The sequence below is a fragment of the Malurus melanocephalus genome, unplaced genomic scaffold (assembly GCF_030028575.1).
Source record: "Malurus melanocephalus ecotype Western Australia unplaced genomic scaffold, MMel_1.1 scaffold_14, whole genome shotgun sequence".
NCBI lineage: Eukaryota > Metazoa > Chordata > Aves > Passeriformes > Maluridae > Malurus > Malurus melanocephalus.
The window spans coordinates 953,832-972,251 of NW_026623246.1; the positions used below are offsets into that span (position 1 = coordinate 953,832).

The window sequence follows — 18,420 nt, forward strand, 5'->3', positions numbered from 1 at the left end:
TGGGTAGATAATAGTTTATTTTCAGTAAAATGGAAAGTTTTTTTGACAGAATTCCAAAGTCATAACAACTCCATTTACAGTAACTTTTTAAAGGCCTTACTTCAGCTGCAATTTCCATCTGAACTTCAAACCTCCTTTATGATATAAAGTCTCTTCATTGYAGTGTGGAATGGTCATAGATTTCTCATAAAATAGAGTTTTAGCTGGTCCAGCTTAACTGGAATCCTGATGGTAGAGTCACATATTCAGCATGAAATTTTATATAGACTTGATGAGAYGTGGCAGTAAATGGAGTGATGTTTGTATCCTAAAATTGAAGACAAGAAAAATTAAAGCTTTATACAACATCTAGATCTGTCGGAAGAGAGAGTCAGAGTTAAAACTGATGCACAAATTGGATCACAGATTGACAGTAATCTCAGGTCTGGTCTAGGTACTGCTACTGCATTTCTCCCTCAAGGTATTGCAAATATTTAAATCATAAATACAAGTAAATATGGAGTAAACTTGTTCGATGCCTGCCACTAGATGTCACTGTACGGTCTGAGTTGAAACGCTTCTAGGCGACCACACATGCCTTGTGCCTTCGCGTTTCCACTCATCCATGTGGAGTTCATGTCAGAATTAGGGAAACTGCCTTGTACGAGAAACAGTAAAAACTCATTTGACCACTTGTGGTGTCACAGAGGGAAGGCAATACGTACCGTGCCACAGTAGGGCCCGGCGGGGGGATAGCTGGCATCTGGCCCATTGTAGAGGATSAGATAGTTGCTGCTGCAATCCCCTGGGTCATCGATGCTGATGAAATCAAAGTTCACTGTGACAATTCGTCCCTGGGGCGCAGTAATGGCCCACGTGCAGTCGGTGTTGTTACGGTAAGTTGCTGGGTAGTTGGGGCTGGTGAATGAGCCGGTGGTGCCGTATAATGTTCCGCCACATCCTGGAAGCAGACACTGTTAATTGGCCTAGAAGGCTTGGTTTCACAAGGTAACACATGATGTAGTACATGAGTACAGTATTAGGAGAAGTAGCACTGAAAAACAGAGAGACTGTGATCTGGGACAACTAATGTGGCTAAGAGCACTGATCAGTAAGAGACAAAACTGAGGCTCTAGCTTCAGCCTAAAAATATTCAGTGGGCATTACACCATCACTGAATACTAAAAACCAACCCTCTCCCGCCCCCAAATTCTATGAAACAGGAACTGGAGTTTTAAGTCCATGCCTTAGACAGTTCAGTTCTCAGCTACTCAACTGGAGATGAATTTGCTGTGACTGTTCTTTGGCATGGRAAATAGTGAATTCTCATCTGAAGAGACCAGAACTATGCACATCATTCAATTTGTGTGTGAACTACAGATTTATACAGTGGCTGTCTATTTCTTCTCTTCCTTTCCCAACAATTTCTATCATTATGCCAGTCTATCTGACTTTTAGGGAACTTTAGTTTTCATGAAACTATTTTACCTCTAAGATCTTGTTGAGTACTAAATGTCAGTGCCCATATTTTTGTAAGTTAGGACTGTCTTTTTTTTTACCACATTCTTTACCAACACTTTCCTACACTGAGTTTTATCTGCCTTTCTATGGATCACTCAGCACCGTATGATTATTCTGCAGTGCTTCTCATCTGGCCATGAGCTTTCCTACCTCCAGTAACTCAGTGTCATGAAGAAACTATTACCCAGCTGTTCACGGCCATTTCATAAGCCATTCATGGAAGTGTCTGGGATATAGTCATTACACAGCATTATAAGAAGTTTATTTTCTTGGGGCAAGTTCCCATCCTCTTCAGGCTGATCTGTGCCTGGCTCTTAAAGGCATCTCATGACAACGATTGGAGCAAGCTGAGTTACCACCACCACCACTCTGTGGATCCCAAGGTCGATGTTCCTGATATTTTCTAACCTCTCAGTTGAAAACAGGTGGTCTTCATCCTAAATGGACTACATCATCTGAGGTTGTTAAAGTCAATATAAGGGAGAGGGAATTGCTTCCATCTCTTAAAATGAATCTTGCCCCACTGATCTTGAGGAGCAACTCCCTCTCTTTAGTGMCTGAATACGGTGGACTGTGGATGCTAAGGAAGGTCTAAAGTGGTGATGAGGCAGAGCTGCCAAAAAGAGGTGAATTCCACATTGCTCCATTTTCCTTCTATGTAGCATTATTTTGTAGTTACAGCCTTACCATTTGATGATGAAGTCCAAGTAATTTCATATCCATCATGAACYCTGGAAAAATCACTCTTGAAACGAAGGTACACAACATGGTTTTGGGGGAAGATGGGACTGGGCACAGTGTTTCCACAGAACCTGCCAAGTAGTGGTGATCGCACATCACTCCCATTTCTGACCTTCAGGGGACACAAAAAATACTGTCAACATTAAMTTCCTGTGCCAGTTATACACCAGCACAATTACTCATTGATASAAGCACAGCACAAACTAAGTAGTGATGTGCATGCATACTATAGCTGTCATTTTAATACTGCTATTTTTCCTACCACATGCTCTTGTGCAGAAGGAAAAAGAGACCATTAACCGGCCTGTCTGAGTTTTGGAAGTAATTGCACAGAACAAGTATCATCAGAAACAGACAGCTAAATGTTATAGTGTGGTCTGTCTCCTGAACAAAAAAAAATACTTGACTAGTAGCTAAGATGTCCTTATGCAATTCAAGCYCATGTTTTGCTTTTCATAAGAATTGTTAATATTCCAGATGAAAAGATTAATCCTTTACCCTGCAGACTGCTCTTTTCCCCAGTCATATTAAGACACAGATCATATTACATWGCTCAGATTTAATCTGATTTTTTTTCTGCACTCCAATAGTGCTGATGCTTAGATCCATTTCTTGAGACAGTAAAGAGGATATGAAAGGAGAAGTAAATAATGATTCTCCCACAGATATCTGATTTTTGTCATATGGTCAGTGAATAGGGAAGCCTGCAAGAGTGAGGATTGTGTGGGCGGAGGATACACTTTTGATTGACACAAAGTACTTTTGCAAGTATCTTACAGTTGTCACTAGAGCTTGTTGATTTGTTTTTGGGTTTTTTTCAAATTTTTTTTTAGGAAAAAGGTCTTTCTTAAGAAAAATATCAAGCAGATGGAATCTACTGCTGTAACAAAACTACTCAGATTTATGGGTTTCTGCTCATGCATGGATGTTGATATCAAACACAAACTATTCCAGATGACTCTGTTCATTGGGTACCTCAACCAGAGCTAGGTAAAGATGAGTTAAGTGATAATGAAACTACTTATCCATTGGGTTTTGACTTACTGTGGTGTATTGTTTAACCTCTTACTATAACATCTGTACGTTTCACCATAAGACTGTAGGAACAAATTAGTCCCTAATTCAATCAGTTCAACTTAGACTTGATCCAAACTTATTAATATACTTGGAATTCAGCAGATTTTTACACAGACTCGCAAAACATGTATATTTGCATGATACCTCTAGGAAATCGTGTGAACACCGGATGCTGTCTTCCAAACTGAAAGCATGGAAAAAGAGAGATATTGTGTGAGTTGGGGGAGCTCGAAGAATGATAGAACAGTCCATATTATTGGGATGATGACCAGGCCAGCCAGGGCTCTTCAGGTAACCAAATGTCTGGTTGTACTCTCTGCTGCAACCTTGAGACAGAAAACCAGAAAAATGTAATGATTTCAGATCTCTGTATTGCTTTTCACTGTATGCAATAAACAAGAATAGTATATAGATTGTTTTTGACATTTCTTCAAACTTACCTGTGGCTTGATAGGAAAATCTTAATCCGTTATTATTTATATATTCATCCGACTTGAAAGTCACAATGGCAGTGCGACCATAAGAATAAAATTCAGGGACTGGAAAAGTTTCAGTGCCACAGAATCTGTGGACTGACCCTTGGCTCTGCTGGAATTTAAAACRTCACAAGTTAGGTAATGGTATAATTCAGTTTTATATTTCCTGAACTTAAGGTAAATAAATCTCTCAACACTTTCCATAMAAATTATGCAATTATATTTTAAAGCTCTCATGGAAATCATTTAATAATGTCTCAACGTTTCATGTTGAATAATTATGAGAAACAAATACAATAAAGCAGRTATTCTCATGCCAAAATGAGAAATAATAAAAGAAGCTTTRCAATAGTATAATATGAGGGACGYAAACAGTTGGGTTTTTTTCCTAGTGTTTTTTAAAACACTCTTCCTGGCATGAGTACGCATTTTTATTATGGCTTCTTGGATAGAAGGAAGCACAATTAGTTTATGAAAACTTGTTGTAGGGCAGTATTTTCTGGGTGCTAATTTTGGCAGCACTATTACTTGGTGCAACTGTGCAGTTCTATGGGCATAGAGTGTACATAGAGTGTACATAGAGTGCTTCTGTGAGACCCATGTACCAGTTATCCCACCTTAATTGGGGCATGGTAAGTAGTACTTTGGACATGCCCCTCACAGAGGATCATCAATTAATATATTACCAAATAATGGGTTTCTTCTCTCTTTGCAAAGAATGAAGGGAGCTGAATGGGAATAGGGTATCCCCTGTAAATTTCTTACTGTTGGTGAATCCTGGAGCTCTAGGTAGTTCTGAGAGCAGTCCTGGCTGGAATGGAGGTGGAAGTTCTCTACCACCACTCTGACTTGCTGTTGCGGAGGGGCATCAATGACCCAAGTGCAGAGAGTAAACGGTGGATATTCATTTGGAAAATTAGGAGATGTTGCAGTCAGGGATGTAGAGGTTGCATTATAGATTCCTCCACACGGGCCTGTGTAAAACAGYAACAAATGCATCATAGAGTGAAAACTGGGAAGAACTATTTTTTGAGCAAAACTCAAATGAAGTTGAGTTTTGGATGGTATATTTTTGTATTTATCTTTGAGTCTCTAGAAGGAAAACAAAAACCAAAACAYGTGGCAATGGTGTCACTGTATGCTATAAAACCCATAGAACAAAACTTGAAAGAAATGTTTGTTTCCTATTTCTTAACAATCTGTAAATGTTTCTGTTTTGTACCCTCAGACTGAGTCACCTCCTAATCAGGTAAGACCAAAGAGAATTGCACTGGGGTCCAGCTGCTTTTAGCTTGCTTACAGGTGCTGTGCTACTGTCTACTCCCCTTCCTGAGTCTTATGTCTAAAACAAATTTTGAGTTATTATTTAAATATGAATTTCCATAAAAGAGCCACAAAAATACATATGCATAAATATATACGTATACTTACGATCCACTGTGGTGTAGGTGACATTGAATCCCCTCCTTTCCACAGTATTGTCTGTGACAAATTTAATTGTCAAGAAATTACGGGTAGAAAGAAAAGGAGCTGGCACTCTAGATCCACAGAATGTGCCAACTAAATTGGCATTTATATTATCTCCATCAAAAAGCTGAAAGAAGCAAAGTATATAAGACACGAATAGTTTAGGCATAACAAAAAAATAGAGAGAAATAAAATTCTCTGACCCCTCCTGACATTACAATTTCTTTTACTTRAAAGTGCAGTACATGCTCTTGTGCTTTAACAGGATGTTCTTGATTACCACAATTATTCACTGCCATATTAACTAATTCTGTTGGACAGAGTAAATCACATTATGGAACATTCTGGTCTTGTCTCAGCAAATCTATTAAAAAATTATTACATTTTAATTTGGCATTCTCATTTCTTTATTATATGTTAACTCAAAGTGCWTTTCTGTGAGAAGATTTATTTTGTTTATCAAAGTATAGAATGAATTCCTTGTTGCATTGAGTATCTCTAATGTCACAGGATTTATAACATTCCCTGGTGGGGTTTGTTTAGCAGAATTCTGCTATCTGATGTTTTGTACACTCATCTCCAAGAAAATAGCTTTGACAGGGTGAGCACTGAGCACCAGGACTTTTGATGAAAAAAAGGTGTTAAAAATTTTATGAATTAAATTTTTTCAAGCAATTGTGTATAATAATGAATCTGCAAGTTTACTTGAAGTTTTACTTTACACATGTTTTTGTTTTGTTTCTATTCTGTGAAATAAATGCTCATTAAATGAGCTTTTAAATGAGTCTAAGACCGGAAGTGTGCTCCCATTAACAAWGTTAAAACTCTTAGTGTTTTCCAAAAAGGCAGGATGACATCTGGAGCAGTAATCTAACCCAATGAAAAAATTTAATTATATTAAGCAATTTAGTTTCTTCTCAGGATCATTTTCTATTAATGAAGTTAGCCTCATGGAGAAGATAATGGATTGCATCTCACTGCTATTTGCTTGTTAAAATACCCAGCTGTCTTACTTTGACATAATCAAATCGGCAATTCTGAACAGACGGTGCTTCAAGCTCAAATGAATTGAAGGTGAGGTTGATCACTTTGTTTACAGGTGCAGTTATGATCCATACACAGTCCAGATTTTTCTGGTATCTTCTGGTCACATTGGAGACTGGAGAGCCAAAGGTAGAAGCTGAAGCTGACAAGTAACCACCACAGCCATTCTGAGGTCCTGTTGAAACAGAAGCTTTTAAATAGCAGCTCCTGGCATTTATTTAATCTTCAACTCTTTTAAAGTTAAGCCAGCAGCTTTTTATCTGTGCCACAGTATTTTACTGCCCTGTCTTGCAAGGACTSAGTGATGAAAAGACTTCCAACACACAGAGAGACATGAATCACAATTAGATTTCATACAGTGAATTAAGAAAGGCTCAGGTCTTTCAYTGAATATGAAAACAGTATTTACTTYGAAAAGGTAGTAGTAGAGGTTTTTAAAAGGTGCTGTAAGAAGACAAAGGACAGCAATGAAACAGAAGAGCAGTCTGAAGGCCTTTGAACCTTATTCTTGCCTGCAGCTGAGAATATTTAGTCAGTAGGGGGCACTGAGTTGTTGGCTTTGAAAATGCGGTATAAAATCAAGTTGCTTATTTTGGCAATACAACCGCATCCTGGGGGGATTGAATTTGGCAGCCTGACACCATGACTCAGACTCATATTCACGAGTCTAACTAAAAGGGACTTACTTCTGGAAGTGTTTTGCTTGGTGGGAACTTACAGCCCCTCTGAAATGCAGGCTGCTTTTCATTTGGTTCCCACAGACAGGGCTAAGTCCTTGACTTACTTGCTGTGAAAATTTGAACCCCATAAAGTCAGTCACATTGAAAGAAATTACCTTCAGCAGATTAGCAGTTATTTATTGCATTGAATTACAAACAAGCGAAAAACACAGACTATCTGACAGGCTTTTTTCTTTTTTTTTTTTTTTTTTTTTTTTTTTCTATTTTTTTTTTTTCCAGAGGTTGGACTGGGCTAGTAAATATGATAAATTCATTTATTTCCTTCCCCAGTCTCTACAAGGTCTTCTGACCACTTATTTAACTCAGGAATTTAATTAAAATATGGTTTATGCTCTTGCTTTGGGGTCGGAGGAAAGAGTTTTTGTGAACTGTACAGAGCAGAGGAATGACTGCAAGCAGCCTATTGTCTCCTGCAGCAAATCCATTTATGAGCATTCAGTAACAAATGAAGCTACAGCTGTGGCTAAACAATGCAAGCAGAGCTTCAGAATTTCATCTGCATATGTAAAACATGCCTGTCTGGCACATTTGGTGATTTAACTTTGACACACTGATACATTTCCAGACATATAAAACTGCGCTTTACTTGAGCTACAGTATTTCAAAAGACCATTCTAGTGAGAAATCGGCATCCAAGCATCAGGATTGCATCAGTAACCCGGGGCTTGCGAGACTGTRGTGGTTAAACAAGAGTGACTAAGGCTGAAAGTCATCCTGGCTCTACCAACCAAAGCCGGAAAAACCCCACCCTGTAAAGCAGTTTGCAAAAMCCCAAAATCCTAATAACAGGAGATTTCAGCTTTTGCTATGGTTAAAAATCAACAGAAGAAACTTCTTACAAAGTGAAAAAGACAGGAATTAATATAGTCCAGTTTTATGGGCATTTAATGAAGTCAGAAACTTGGAAAAGTGTTAGCATTCATTCCAGTGCCACTGCAGAAGGCGAGAACAACAGCAGGGGAAATGTGAGCAATAAATCACATTCTCACAAATAGTCTAGGAAGGAGGAAAATGTCAGACAGGAGGGTGCCTGGGCACTAACAATGCAGCTTCRCTGTATTTTTCTCTGTGTTCACTCTTCTGCGTGATTTATTCTGCTCCCCTGAAACAATCCTGTTGGGGCCGTTTCCTGCTCAGCATTTTGGAATGTCCACTAAACATAACATTAAGAATATAAATGTCAGTCATAGATCATAGTCTGACCATCCAGCTCTGCAATACTGAGTCTGGACTGATATGTGAGTCAGACATTAACAAAGCTCCCCTTCCCCTTTTTCAAAGGTAGAATTGCAGAGATGCCAGTCAGACCATGGCAACATGAGTCACGGAATTGCCACAGAGCCATGCAACAAGAAGGCTCTCAATGCTGCAGGATCATCCTTTTTTTAAAATATCAAATATCTGAACCTTTGCAATGGTGAAATTCACTGCTAACTGTGTAGCTACAAACACAGCTCTAATGACAAAAAATACAGCTGTGGGTAAGSTCTGAGTGTACAGCATATGAACTAGACGGACAGAGAGAGAAGCAGGCCAAATCCTCCTCATCAGAAAATTAATTCCAGCTAGTGTAGTACAGCCAGCAATATCATCTAAGGGGACATAAATAACTGAAAGTGTGATTTATAGTTAATAAAGAGAATGTCTCACAATGCCTGGCCTGCTCAGCTGGGGTAGAGTCAGATGCTTACAGGACAGTATATTAAAAATAAAAGCTAGACTGGGAGCTGACCAGACATCAAGTAACCCTGCATCAAGCCAAATAAAGAGCAGCCCTTGCTGAAAAATCCATCTGTCTTGGAGCTTTTCAGTACTGACCAATGTAACATCTGACTGAAGGTAATAGAAGTTACACAATAGTGAAATTGTGCAGCTGAAGGGAACACCCACAAGTAAAAGAAGAATCAAGTACTTAAGAAGAGGGAACTAAGAGAGACACTCTCACTGCATTGTAGCCAGGCCACGACAGGTTGCTTTAAAAATCAGCACCACTTCTGAATGGAAGGCCAAAGAGTAGCCATCCAACCTAAGGGTGATTTTTAATGGAAAGGTATTYACCACTGGCTAACATAGCCAGAAACAAATATAGCTAAAACCTAGGCAAAATCTGAGACTGAGAAGTCTTAATTTGTAGGATAGACTCTTAGATATTAAACATTAAACTTGATTAAGATAATGAGAAATGTACTTTATAGAACAATTTGTGTTTCCGCAGATGGACCAACTACATGGGTGACTGTCTTGTTTCAGTCTTTGCTTTCTTATTTAAAAATCATAAGGTCATCATAAATCAGATGGCAATCTTGCTGTCAWAAACAGCTTGCCAGAGAACACAAATTATTAGAGCTAGGGCACACACTGTCATCCCTAATTGCTTTTGGTGGGAAGCATTAGTGAAACTAAAAGGCTCAAGGACCAYTCAGAAAAGAAGGAACTGAAGGTTCCCTATGGCAAATAAAAGTCATTACAGCAGAGACCAAGTACATGTTTCTCTGTTAAGAGTTATACCCTCTAGATATGGAATGAAGATGAAGATAAATCTTTGAAGCTTCCTGCCTTTGAAGTACACCCAGGGGTAAGGTTCACTTATAAAGGTATGAGTGCAATGAAAGGGTAGCCTACTGAATAGCTTAAAAYCTAACAGAATCAACTAAACCACTGACATTTCAAAACACAACAAAGCAATTTTGCTGTCTTTCCCTTTTTTTTTTTTTACAAATGAGCACCCGAAACAGCTACTAGAAGGCCTCTACTTAAAGAATTTGTCTAGTTTCACTTGACAGTAATAAAAATCCCCTTCAAAACTTCTGACTCTCCTTTGGTTTCACCTAGAAGAATCCCTGAGGACTGTAGACTTCTCTCTGATCTGATCTAAAGATTGGTATAAGCAAAGATTAATTCAGTTAAGACTAATTCATCTCTCTTGAGGTATTGGGTCGTATTTCCAGTGCAGAGGAGTGGCTGCCCTTACTGTGGCTGTAATAATTAGCTCATACTTTGTCTGGATCATGGCTTCAAACAATAAGGCTCAGAAGGARAGGGCTGGAGTAAGGAATTGTACTGTTCTGCTTTGTCTCGTGGCTAATACTGAAGGTTGGTACACCTTTGCAAGCTGAGCTGATCCTGTRTTTGGCAATTGCTGCACCAACATTGTGATCTTGCAAGGCTGCAGGGTCCCTTCCACAGAGCTGCAACATTTCAGGAGACCTCTGAAAGCAAAAGGCCCTTTAGAGTCCTTAGCCTAGCCTTTATACAGAAAAGTGTTTTGACTGGTTTGATGGCCTGGCAATGGTACTAGCAGTGAYATTTAGGACTGTAAAGCCCCACTATCCTGCTTTAGCTGGATTTCACAAATGCAGTCATATGAAATTTGTATCCTTAGGGTTTTTTTGACTGATACCAAATGTAACAGTCCAGACATGCTCTGTGCCAAGCCTGCAAAACTGTGATCTATGTGCTGTCCTATCCATCTCCTTGATGCTTGTCTGGGAGACTAGAGGCTGACAGGCAGTCTTGCCTAATTCCAATTCTTAGTAATAGTGAATTAATGTTCATAGTTGGCACCACAGCTGCTTAAGCCTTTGCAGATCTCTCTTGCAATGTGAATGAGAAATGTCTCCTCACCTCTTATTTGTATGCCCCRGAGGACAGATTTTCAGCTGAAGAAGTCAATGACTTCAGTCAAGCTAAGACAATTCATGCCAGCAGAGTTCACCCACAGTTTTGTGAAGTGCCATTATCTGAATATACCATCAGCTTTTAACCATTTAGTCACTACAAAGATATGTAATTATTGCACCTGAAAATAACTTCTCACCTCAATTTTTCAGATGAGGCAGAAATTACCTATTTGAATTAGGCCTTTCTTCTTATTTGTCCTATTTGAGCATGCAAGCCCTTTATTTTGCTTTGGTTGAAGAAATCCRTCACTGGAGATATTCAAGCACTGTTTGGATGCAATCCTATGCAATGTGTTCTAGGATATCCCWGCTTGAGCAGGGAGGTTGGAGCAGATGACCCACTGAGGTCCCTTCCAGCCTCACCCATTCTGTGACTCTGTGATTAATTAATTGACATTTCTGAAAGGCATTCACAGACTATCCCTTAGCTCAACAATTGTGTTCTTTTCAAAGACACTGAAGAGATGTATTTCAACACTGCCAAGCTTTCTAAATTTAGTGAGATTTTAAAATGATGGATATTTTTATATTTGAGCCCCAAAATACATTTAGAAACAGTCTGGGAATTGTGATTTATGATCATATATTCTGATCTTGTCATGGATGTTCTTATTTTCATAGACTATAATAAGATCAAGAAAAGATATTATTAGCAATTCATTCACTTATTTTAATACATAAAACTAATCATAAGTTATCCATGACAATGTAATGATGGGTGTAATACTAATGGGTAATATATTTGGCAAAAATGGTGTGAACTGGAAGCCCAAAGAAATTTCTTCCAGAAGACTTGTGACATGCAGACAATTTACTTCTYAGCTAGACCCTCTCCAGCATCAGGTTCCAAGTTTAGGTTGGATACCTTGAGATAAACCCCTGGAAACCAGTCCTAGACTCTGCAAGTCACTGCTGCTTTTCCAAAACTATGAAAAAATACCACAGCACTCACATGCCACAGTCAAGGACACATTCTTCTAAGATATTTTCCTGTTGGAGGAAGAGAAATCTGCAGGATCCAGCAGCACTGAGCCCTTTCCACATAACAGACCATGTGTTGTTATGTGCAGGTGTGTGGTGCCACCTACAGCAGGTACCGACATCAATTACATAGATCAGTGCAATGAACGACTTCTGGTGGTGTGAGAATTTAGATTTGACTCATTAAAGGACACCTACCCCTGGCCTATGCAACAGAATATCCAAACCAATATTTTAAACCTTATATTGCTTATTCAGAATTGTGGRGGCTTTTTCAGCAATTCTGAACAACCTAAAAAGAATCTGCAGCAACTGTTCATGCTGAACACTGCTCAACCTGTGCATCTAGAAACAGAACATAGARTAAGCCATAGTTTCAGTTTGCAGGCCACAACATGAATTAGAACTAAATAYGGCAATTTTTTTGTTGATACAATAAAATAGTATAAAAATGCTGTGAAAATTCTACTGAATCAGTTTTTAAAAAAGTAAACCATTATTTCATTAGGGACAGTATAACAGTAAACCTATTAGTGAAAGGCATTTAGTGTATTCAATTCCACACAGGAAATAAGTGATTCAATACCCAGCAAATAGAATAAGAGAAGGCAGATACCTCTGGGTGATTTATCAATTAAGTTACAGATCATCTTATGAAGAAGAAAAGCAGGTAGATTATAACCTATTTCTATTATATGCAAAGTAGATTATTTATGTAAATCACCTAAAAAATAATGCCTTTTTCTCAGAAATCAGGGAAGATTAATTTTTCCAGCTATTTTTCTTCTAAACTCTACTTGCTTATGATTGTTTTTCTTATGTARAAAGAATACTATTGATGCAATATAAATGAAGTTTTGAATAAAAAGAATGGAGAGATCCTTGAGGGAAAAACTGAGCAAACTGAGGACAATGTAGAGGATGGGGTGTTTCAGGAATTAATATTCCAACAGCCTAATGGTTGCCAAAGGTTTAGGAGACATTTCTCCTGCCCTAGAGCCAACCACACTAGTCTTCTCATTGTGGCTGTCCTATTCTTCTTGCCTGCCTGTATCCACTGCATCTTCTTTGTCTTGAGTTTAAATCATAATCTTTTTGTGACATTAGAGTGTTGTTTTGTTCTGCCAGTGCAGTGCCTTGTGCAATGGAATCATGGCTCATGAGCTCATAAGCCCAAAAATAATGCAAACGAGGGACCACACTGGTATTAATCCAGTGCACAATGCTTTCCTTTCGCAATGCATAAACTTGGATTTCTCCTCCATGCTCACAAAAGATAGTATCAAAAAAGGKGGAGGAAAAAGCTGGTCACAACTTGAAGTCAAGCAGAACTTGGGCAGTACAGAAAAAGCAGGCAATCTTTCTCCCCTCCTCCACTACACCTTCTCCACTGTCCCAACAATTGCAGCTTTACCCATATTGTATGAATAAACCTCAGGAAGAGCCTTCTGACTCAACTCACTTATCTAACCAGATGCAACACTTTTCTTCTTGTCAATTCATGTGAATTCCTTAGAAAGCCTCAGTGAGCAGACCTGTGTTTCAGAAGATGTCTCGATCCTTCTCTGATGGTTCAGAACATGAGGTATTTTTCATTACTGAGACAATGGAGCAGAGAGCTTTCATGGTACATGAGCAGAGAGCTTTCAAGGAGAAATTATTTACTGTTAATAAGGTCAGTGCTACATCTCCCAACAGGCAATGCTGACTCTTTAAAAGAAGAAAAAAAAGCCCAAATATTTATATGCCTTCTYATCTTTTGTATCATAAGCCTCAGAGGGATCACAAATTGAGGTGAGAGGCTCACCCCATTACTGAATAGGAATAGGTAGAAGCTCCATTTATCACCAAAGTACTATTTGTCCTGTCACAGCAGAGATGGCAGAARTATGTGCAGACTCTGTTCCTGCCAGTCAGGGTCAGCTGAAAAACTCAGATCTTCCCTTAGAGCTCAAGAGATAATCAGGAGATCTTCAGCCAAGTCACAAGCTCGGTACAYGCAGATCTCATTCTTTGGGGAGAGATCTTAGCTCTCCTTCCTTYACAGAGACATCTCATGTAACTAAATGCCTTAAGCTGATATTGATTTCTCTCTTCTCATCCTTCTATTGATTGCCTAGAGGAGCATACACTTGCTGGGGAAAAGAGGTATAATTCTCATTTTACAGACTGAAAAAAGGGCAGAAAAAAGGTCAGTGGTAACTAAGGTAAGAGGAGTCTCTCTTTCCACAAATCTCCACGCTTGGAGCAGGCTGGGTTCTTCCAGTCAGCCCAGCTCACCAGCTCAGCCTGAGAGCACGTCCAAGTGATTTAAAAAATGAGGCTGATAAGCGCCCAAACTTAGCAGCAGAAACAGTGAAATGATAAACCCTCCRAACCACATCACAAGAGCCATATGTTCCACTGCCTCAAACACACTATCTCACAGAGTGAGTTATCTCAAAGAATGCTGCTTGTGAARTGTGCACTTTTTATTGCACAGTGTATGGAATAGCACAGGGAAAGAAGAGATATTAAACAAGAAAGATGAGGTATTGCTGAACGGACAAATTAACCCTATTTCATACTTTGTTTTAGTCTCCTTTTTTGTCTGTTGCGCGGACCTTGAATATTCTATTGGGGGCAGGATCASTTATGCAAACAAATAGTTTTAATAAAAACAGAGAAGGTTTTCTACAGAAATTTCAGGGTTTAACTCTTTGAATGCCTGGATAACTCTAGATTTTGGCAGTGTTCCTTAAAGAAGCCTGATCAGGAAAGAAATTGGAAGAGCTTTAGGGAAAGGAAATAGTTTTGTTTACTACAAACAGGAACAATGTACTGTTTCTGTTTGCTTCTTTCCAATACATAATCAGGGTCACTCACAACATGAAACAGAGAGCAATAATTACGTTATCCAGTTGTGTTTCCCTGGGGCAACTAGAGAATAATGTGCTCATTGTCATCCAACAGAGAATGAGGCTTCTTGTTTCACTACAGATACCATCTTTCTTGTTCAAGAGATTTGTCATTATTAATTGTCATCAGATTGCATTTGTGCGCTTAGAAAACCACATGGGTTTTATCTTTTAACAGACATGAGGGAGCTTCTTTAAAACACCACGTAGAATAACAAGCTTCGAGAACTTCATGGTTTTATTCTCTTTTATTTGAAGCATAATCTCAGACCACATAGTACAAAGATGTGTCACAGATTTTCCTGGCTCTATTTTTTAGGCAAGCCAAACTGGAAACATTTATAGGATGTGACTCATGTTTTCCCTTTATAATATGCTTTTTTACTTTTTGGGTAGTCTGTACTAGCATGGGACTGCCAAGATCCTTGCTAATGGCTGCGTGGTTTAGTCCCTGTGGCTTTCTTCCCACAATGAAGAGAGAAGACCTACCATTAAGCATCTCACCACCATGGGCTCTTTGTCACACAACCTAAACTTCTGCCTGGCCATCTTTTATAACTAGCAACTCACTGCTCCTGAGTAATTCATGCAGCATCTCAACCTCTCTTTCCTTGGGAGCCTCCAGAAATGTCCCTCCAAGGCTTCTAAGAGATGTCAAAGTTTATTCATAAAAGTTCTCCTCACTCTAGGAAGTTATCAGGCATGGTACTGACTTGAAGAGCTTGGCTTGTGTTCTGTTGTGTGCTTAAGGAGAATATCTGGCAAGTTGCACAAATAAATCTAAAGTCAGTGGCTAAAAAAATTGTCTAAATGCCAACAGGAAGAGCTTGGGGAGTTCCTGATGATCTCAGCCTGGAAACATTGACCTGAGCTGCAGAGGATCTATAAAAACTGATATTTCAGGCTTTAAAGACAGCAACATTAAGTTACCTGGAATACAACTCACAAGATGGGCCAGAAAGTTTCTTGTAGCAATTACTTTAAGGGAAGCAAAGGAAGAGTTAATAATAGTAATAACCATGAAGTTCGGTGGGAATATTTTTCTTGGCAAAGCCTGTAGAACCASTTATTTTCCTTATCTGTAAATACTTTCTCAGACTATCAAATGAGAAAGTCACTGGCTAGGGGTAGGGAGGGGATTCAATGACTCAGCAGAAGACTATGTTTGTTCTGCCACAAAGGCCTTTCATTCTGATCTGTCTGAGCGCCAGCTTTGCAAAGCGGACAATTACTTCTTTCTGGATCACAAAAGACATGGAGTTAATTATACAGGGAAGTAGTAGAGATGACATGAAATAAATTTGCATGCAATAAAAATKTGTTGCTTACTATCCCTAAATAATTCAGATGTCATAAGAAGAAAAACTTTTTATACCTTTTATTCCTTGATCTTAAAAACAGACTGCTGAGTTTAAACTGTTTTTTAAGGTAATAATCAAGCTTTTCCCCTTATTCTTGTGTCCATCAAAACATGAAATATCCAGTGCCTTTAGTGCCACTTACGTTATAGGCAGCTAATACAAATGATCCCACAAATCAGCAGAAATCAGCACAGTGGTGCTTAGTGGGGAGCCACAATCTTAACTGCCCTTAACACTCTAATTCTTTAGAAGGTGCGAGGGGAACTGAAAGGAAGTGGAAATTGAGGATAGGTTGAAAGGAGGCATCTTTAGCACACCAACAACCTTTGGTTACAGAAGAACAAGAGTTCTCAGGTGTTGCTTTTTCTCCAAAAGGGAGGTCTTTTGTTGCTGCTAAGCCTTCACCCAAGAAATACCTGTACACTCAGGCAGGAAAAGGGTAGCAAGGAATAAAGGGGATCTGTTCAGAACCAGATTGAAATGCAGGGATTCCATAAGCCTAGTATTTAGCTTAGTTCACTCAGTTTTCATGAAATCAGAAACATTCTTCTGCTTCACACATCCCTARAGAGACAGATCACAACTGCGCCTCACCAAAAAAAAATTACTTACCAGCAGATGATGAATCTGAAAATACACTTACCTAAGGTCTGCCTGAAGGATGCTCTCCATCCCCTGTCTGCTCCATAGAAGTCAGTGCGAAACACCAGGAACAAGTTATTACTGGAGCTCTTAATATTTGGAGGCAATTCTGAGCCACAGAATTTCCCAAGGAGAGGAGCATGGGTATCTGAGCCATCATACACTGCCACATAATCTTTGTAGCAGGAGGGAGATACTTCAAGCTGGAAGCTGTTGAATCTGTAAAACACAGGTGGAGCCTTAGGTAACACATTTTCATTTTTTTTCTGTGTTAGGTGTGTTTTAGTGCTTGAGGAAAGGTCCAGGAACTAGCAATARCCAAAGCCATACACAGACAGAACACATCTCTTCAGGAACAAACCAAGCAACTATTAACTGCATGGCRAAACCCTTGAGCCAGCAAGCCTCAGAGAAACTGGGACCCTCACCCACTGAGTGGCCTATAAAACACAGGTGGGTCCTCCTCTTAGTTGGGAAATGTTTCTCTAATTCAAAATCAAAATAKATATGATTGAGGAATGGATCAATTTTTAATTTTTCAGTGCCAAGATTTTGTGACAACAATATCCCTCTCTTAGGCAAGACTGCATGCACTCAGAAATACACTCTTTTTGGATGTATATTATTATTTTGGCTATAAAGTGAGTACTGGCCTTCTAAAAGAATTATTATTTTTCTTGTATAAACTTCTCAAAGGCTGACAGAATTTAACTAAAAAGCATGAGCTGCATTTTTACAATTTCTTAGTCTTCTGASTAACCAAAGTGGGAATTTAAAATTGTGGTGATCTTTTTTACATAACAAGTTAAAAAGAAAGATGTAAGTGAGCCTGAGGCTCACAAAAGTGAGTTCAGTAAACATTTCTTATTTTAGTTTAGCTTTGACCTTGGGAAAGGAAAGACAGMGAAAATATTGTCAATAATTGCTATCTTTAACTGGAATCAGAGACCTCCCTGTTCCCTTAATGACAAACTGAACTTGGATGACATACTTCAGGGCCACTACTTTGCCATTTCCAACTGTGATGGAGTATGAGCAGTTCATGTTGTTGTGATAATCAAGAACCGAATGGGCTGGACTGCTGATAATACCATTAGAGCCATTGAAAATGCCACCACAAGCTGTAGAGGAAACAGAAAAAGAGTGATTAGTGTCTGAATAGTGTTTGATCCTAATYCTCATATTTCTTTCAGGAGTTTACCTGCAAGGAAAGAAAAACCCTTGATAACTAGGAGCAGTCTTCATTGTCATGCCTAGAGCTGAAAAATGTCAGACTTCTGTCAGGCTGTGCTCTRCAGTGCAAGATTAGTCAGCATGAAAGTAACAGGTTGTTACTGATCCATACCAAATGGCACTGGCTCTGTGCAGGAGAACACTGAGCACAATTTCAAGTGTCCTGCAGTAGGTCCAGGGAGCAGAAGGATGGGGTGGGTGACCCATGCAGCAGCATGAGTGAGAAGTGTATGTACTTGGTTGTAGCTTGCCAAGAGAACCTGGCTGATATGTAGGCAAAGACATTCCTACACTCAGATCTTGGCCCCATGGAAGCCTCTAAATAGCCACAAATGCACTCATGGCTCTGCTCTGACATTTGTGGAATCATGTATGCAGATCCTCATCATCTGCCAGCACCCTGTCAGAGCTGGGRCATTGCTGTAGCATTTGCTCTGCACAGAAATGCAGAGCAGTCTCCAGGTATCACTAATCCTGTTCCCCACCTCACCCTATGGTGGGACTCACCAGCACTGCAGGATGGCTGAGCTGGAGGACYGAATATTTGCCTTCTGGCTGAAAAGCAAGTTAAACTCTGCAGC

The 18,420-nt window shown here is 39.2% G+C and overlaps 1 protein-coding gene across 1 annotated transcript in view; it reads right to left on the bottom strand.

Moving 5' to 3' along the window:
• Positions 1 to 18,420, bottom strand: part of CUBN (cubilin) — a 141,568-nt gene continuing 123,148 nt past the window's right edge. Inside the window, exons 58-67 of the mRNA XM_057383343.1 lie at positions 17,598 to 17,727; positions 16,608 to 16,825; positions 6,275 to 6,480; positions 5,226 to 5,388; positions 4,560 to 4,768; positions 3,759 to 3,906; positions 3,463 to 3,644; positions 2,188 to 2,353; positions 705 to 940; positions 1 to 307 (exon numbers count right to left, since the gene is read on the bottom strand). Of these exons, the coding sequence (XP_057239326.1) occupies positions 200 to 307; positions 705 to 940; positions 2,188 to 2,353; positions 3,463 to 3,644; positions 3,759 to 3,906; positions 4,560 to 4,768; positions 5,226 to 5,388; positions 6,275 to 6,480; positions 16,608 to 16,825; positions 17,598 to 17,727 (1,766 nt within the window). The 3' untranslated portion in view covers positions 1 to 199. The remainder of the gene's footprint in view (positions 308 to 704; positions 941 to 2,187; positions 2,354 to 3,462; positions 3,645 to 3,758; positions 3,907 to 4,559; positions 4,769 to 5,225; positions 5,389 to 6,274; positions 6,481 to 16,607; positions 16,826 to 17,597; positions 17,728 to 18,420) is intronic.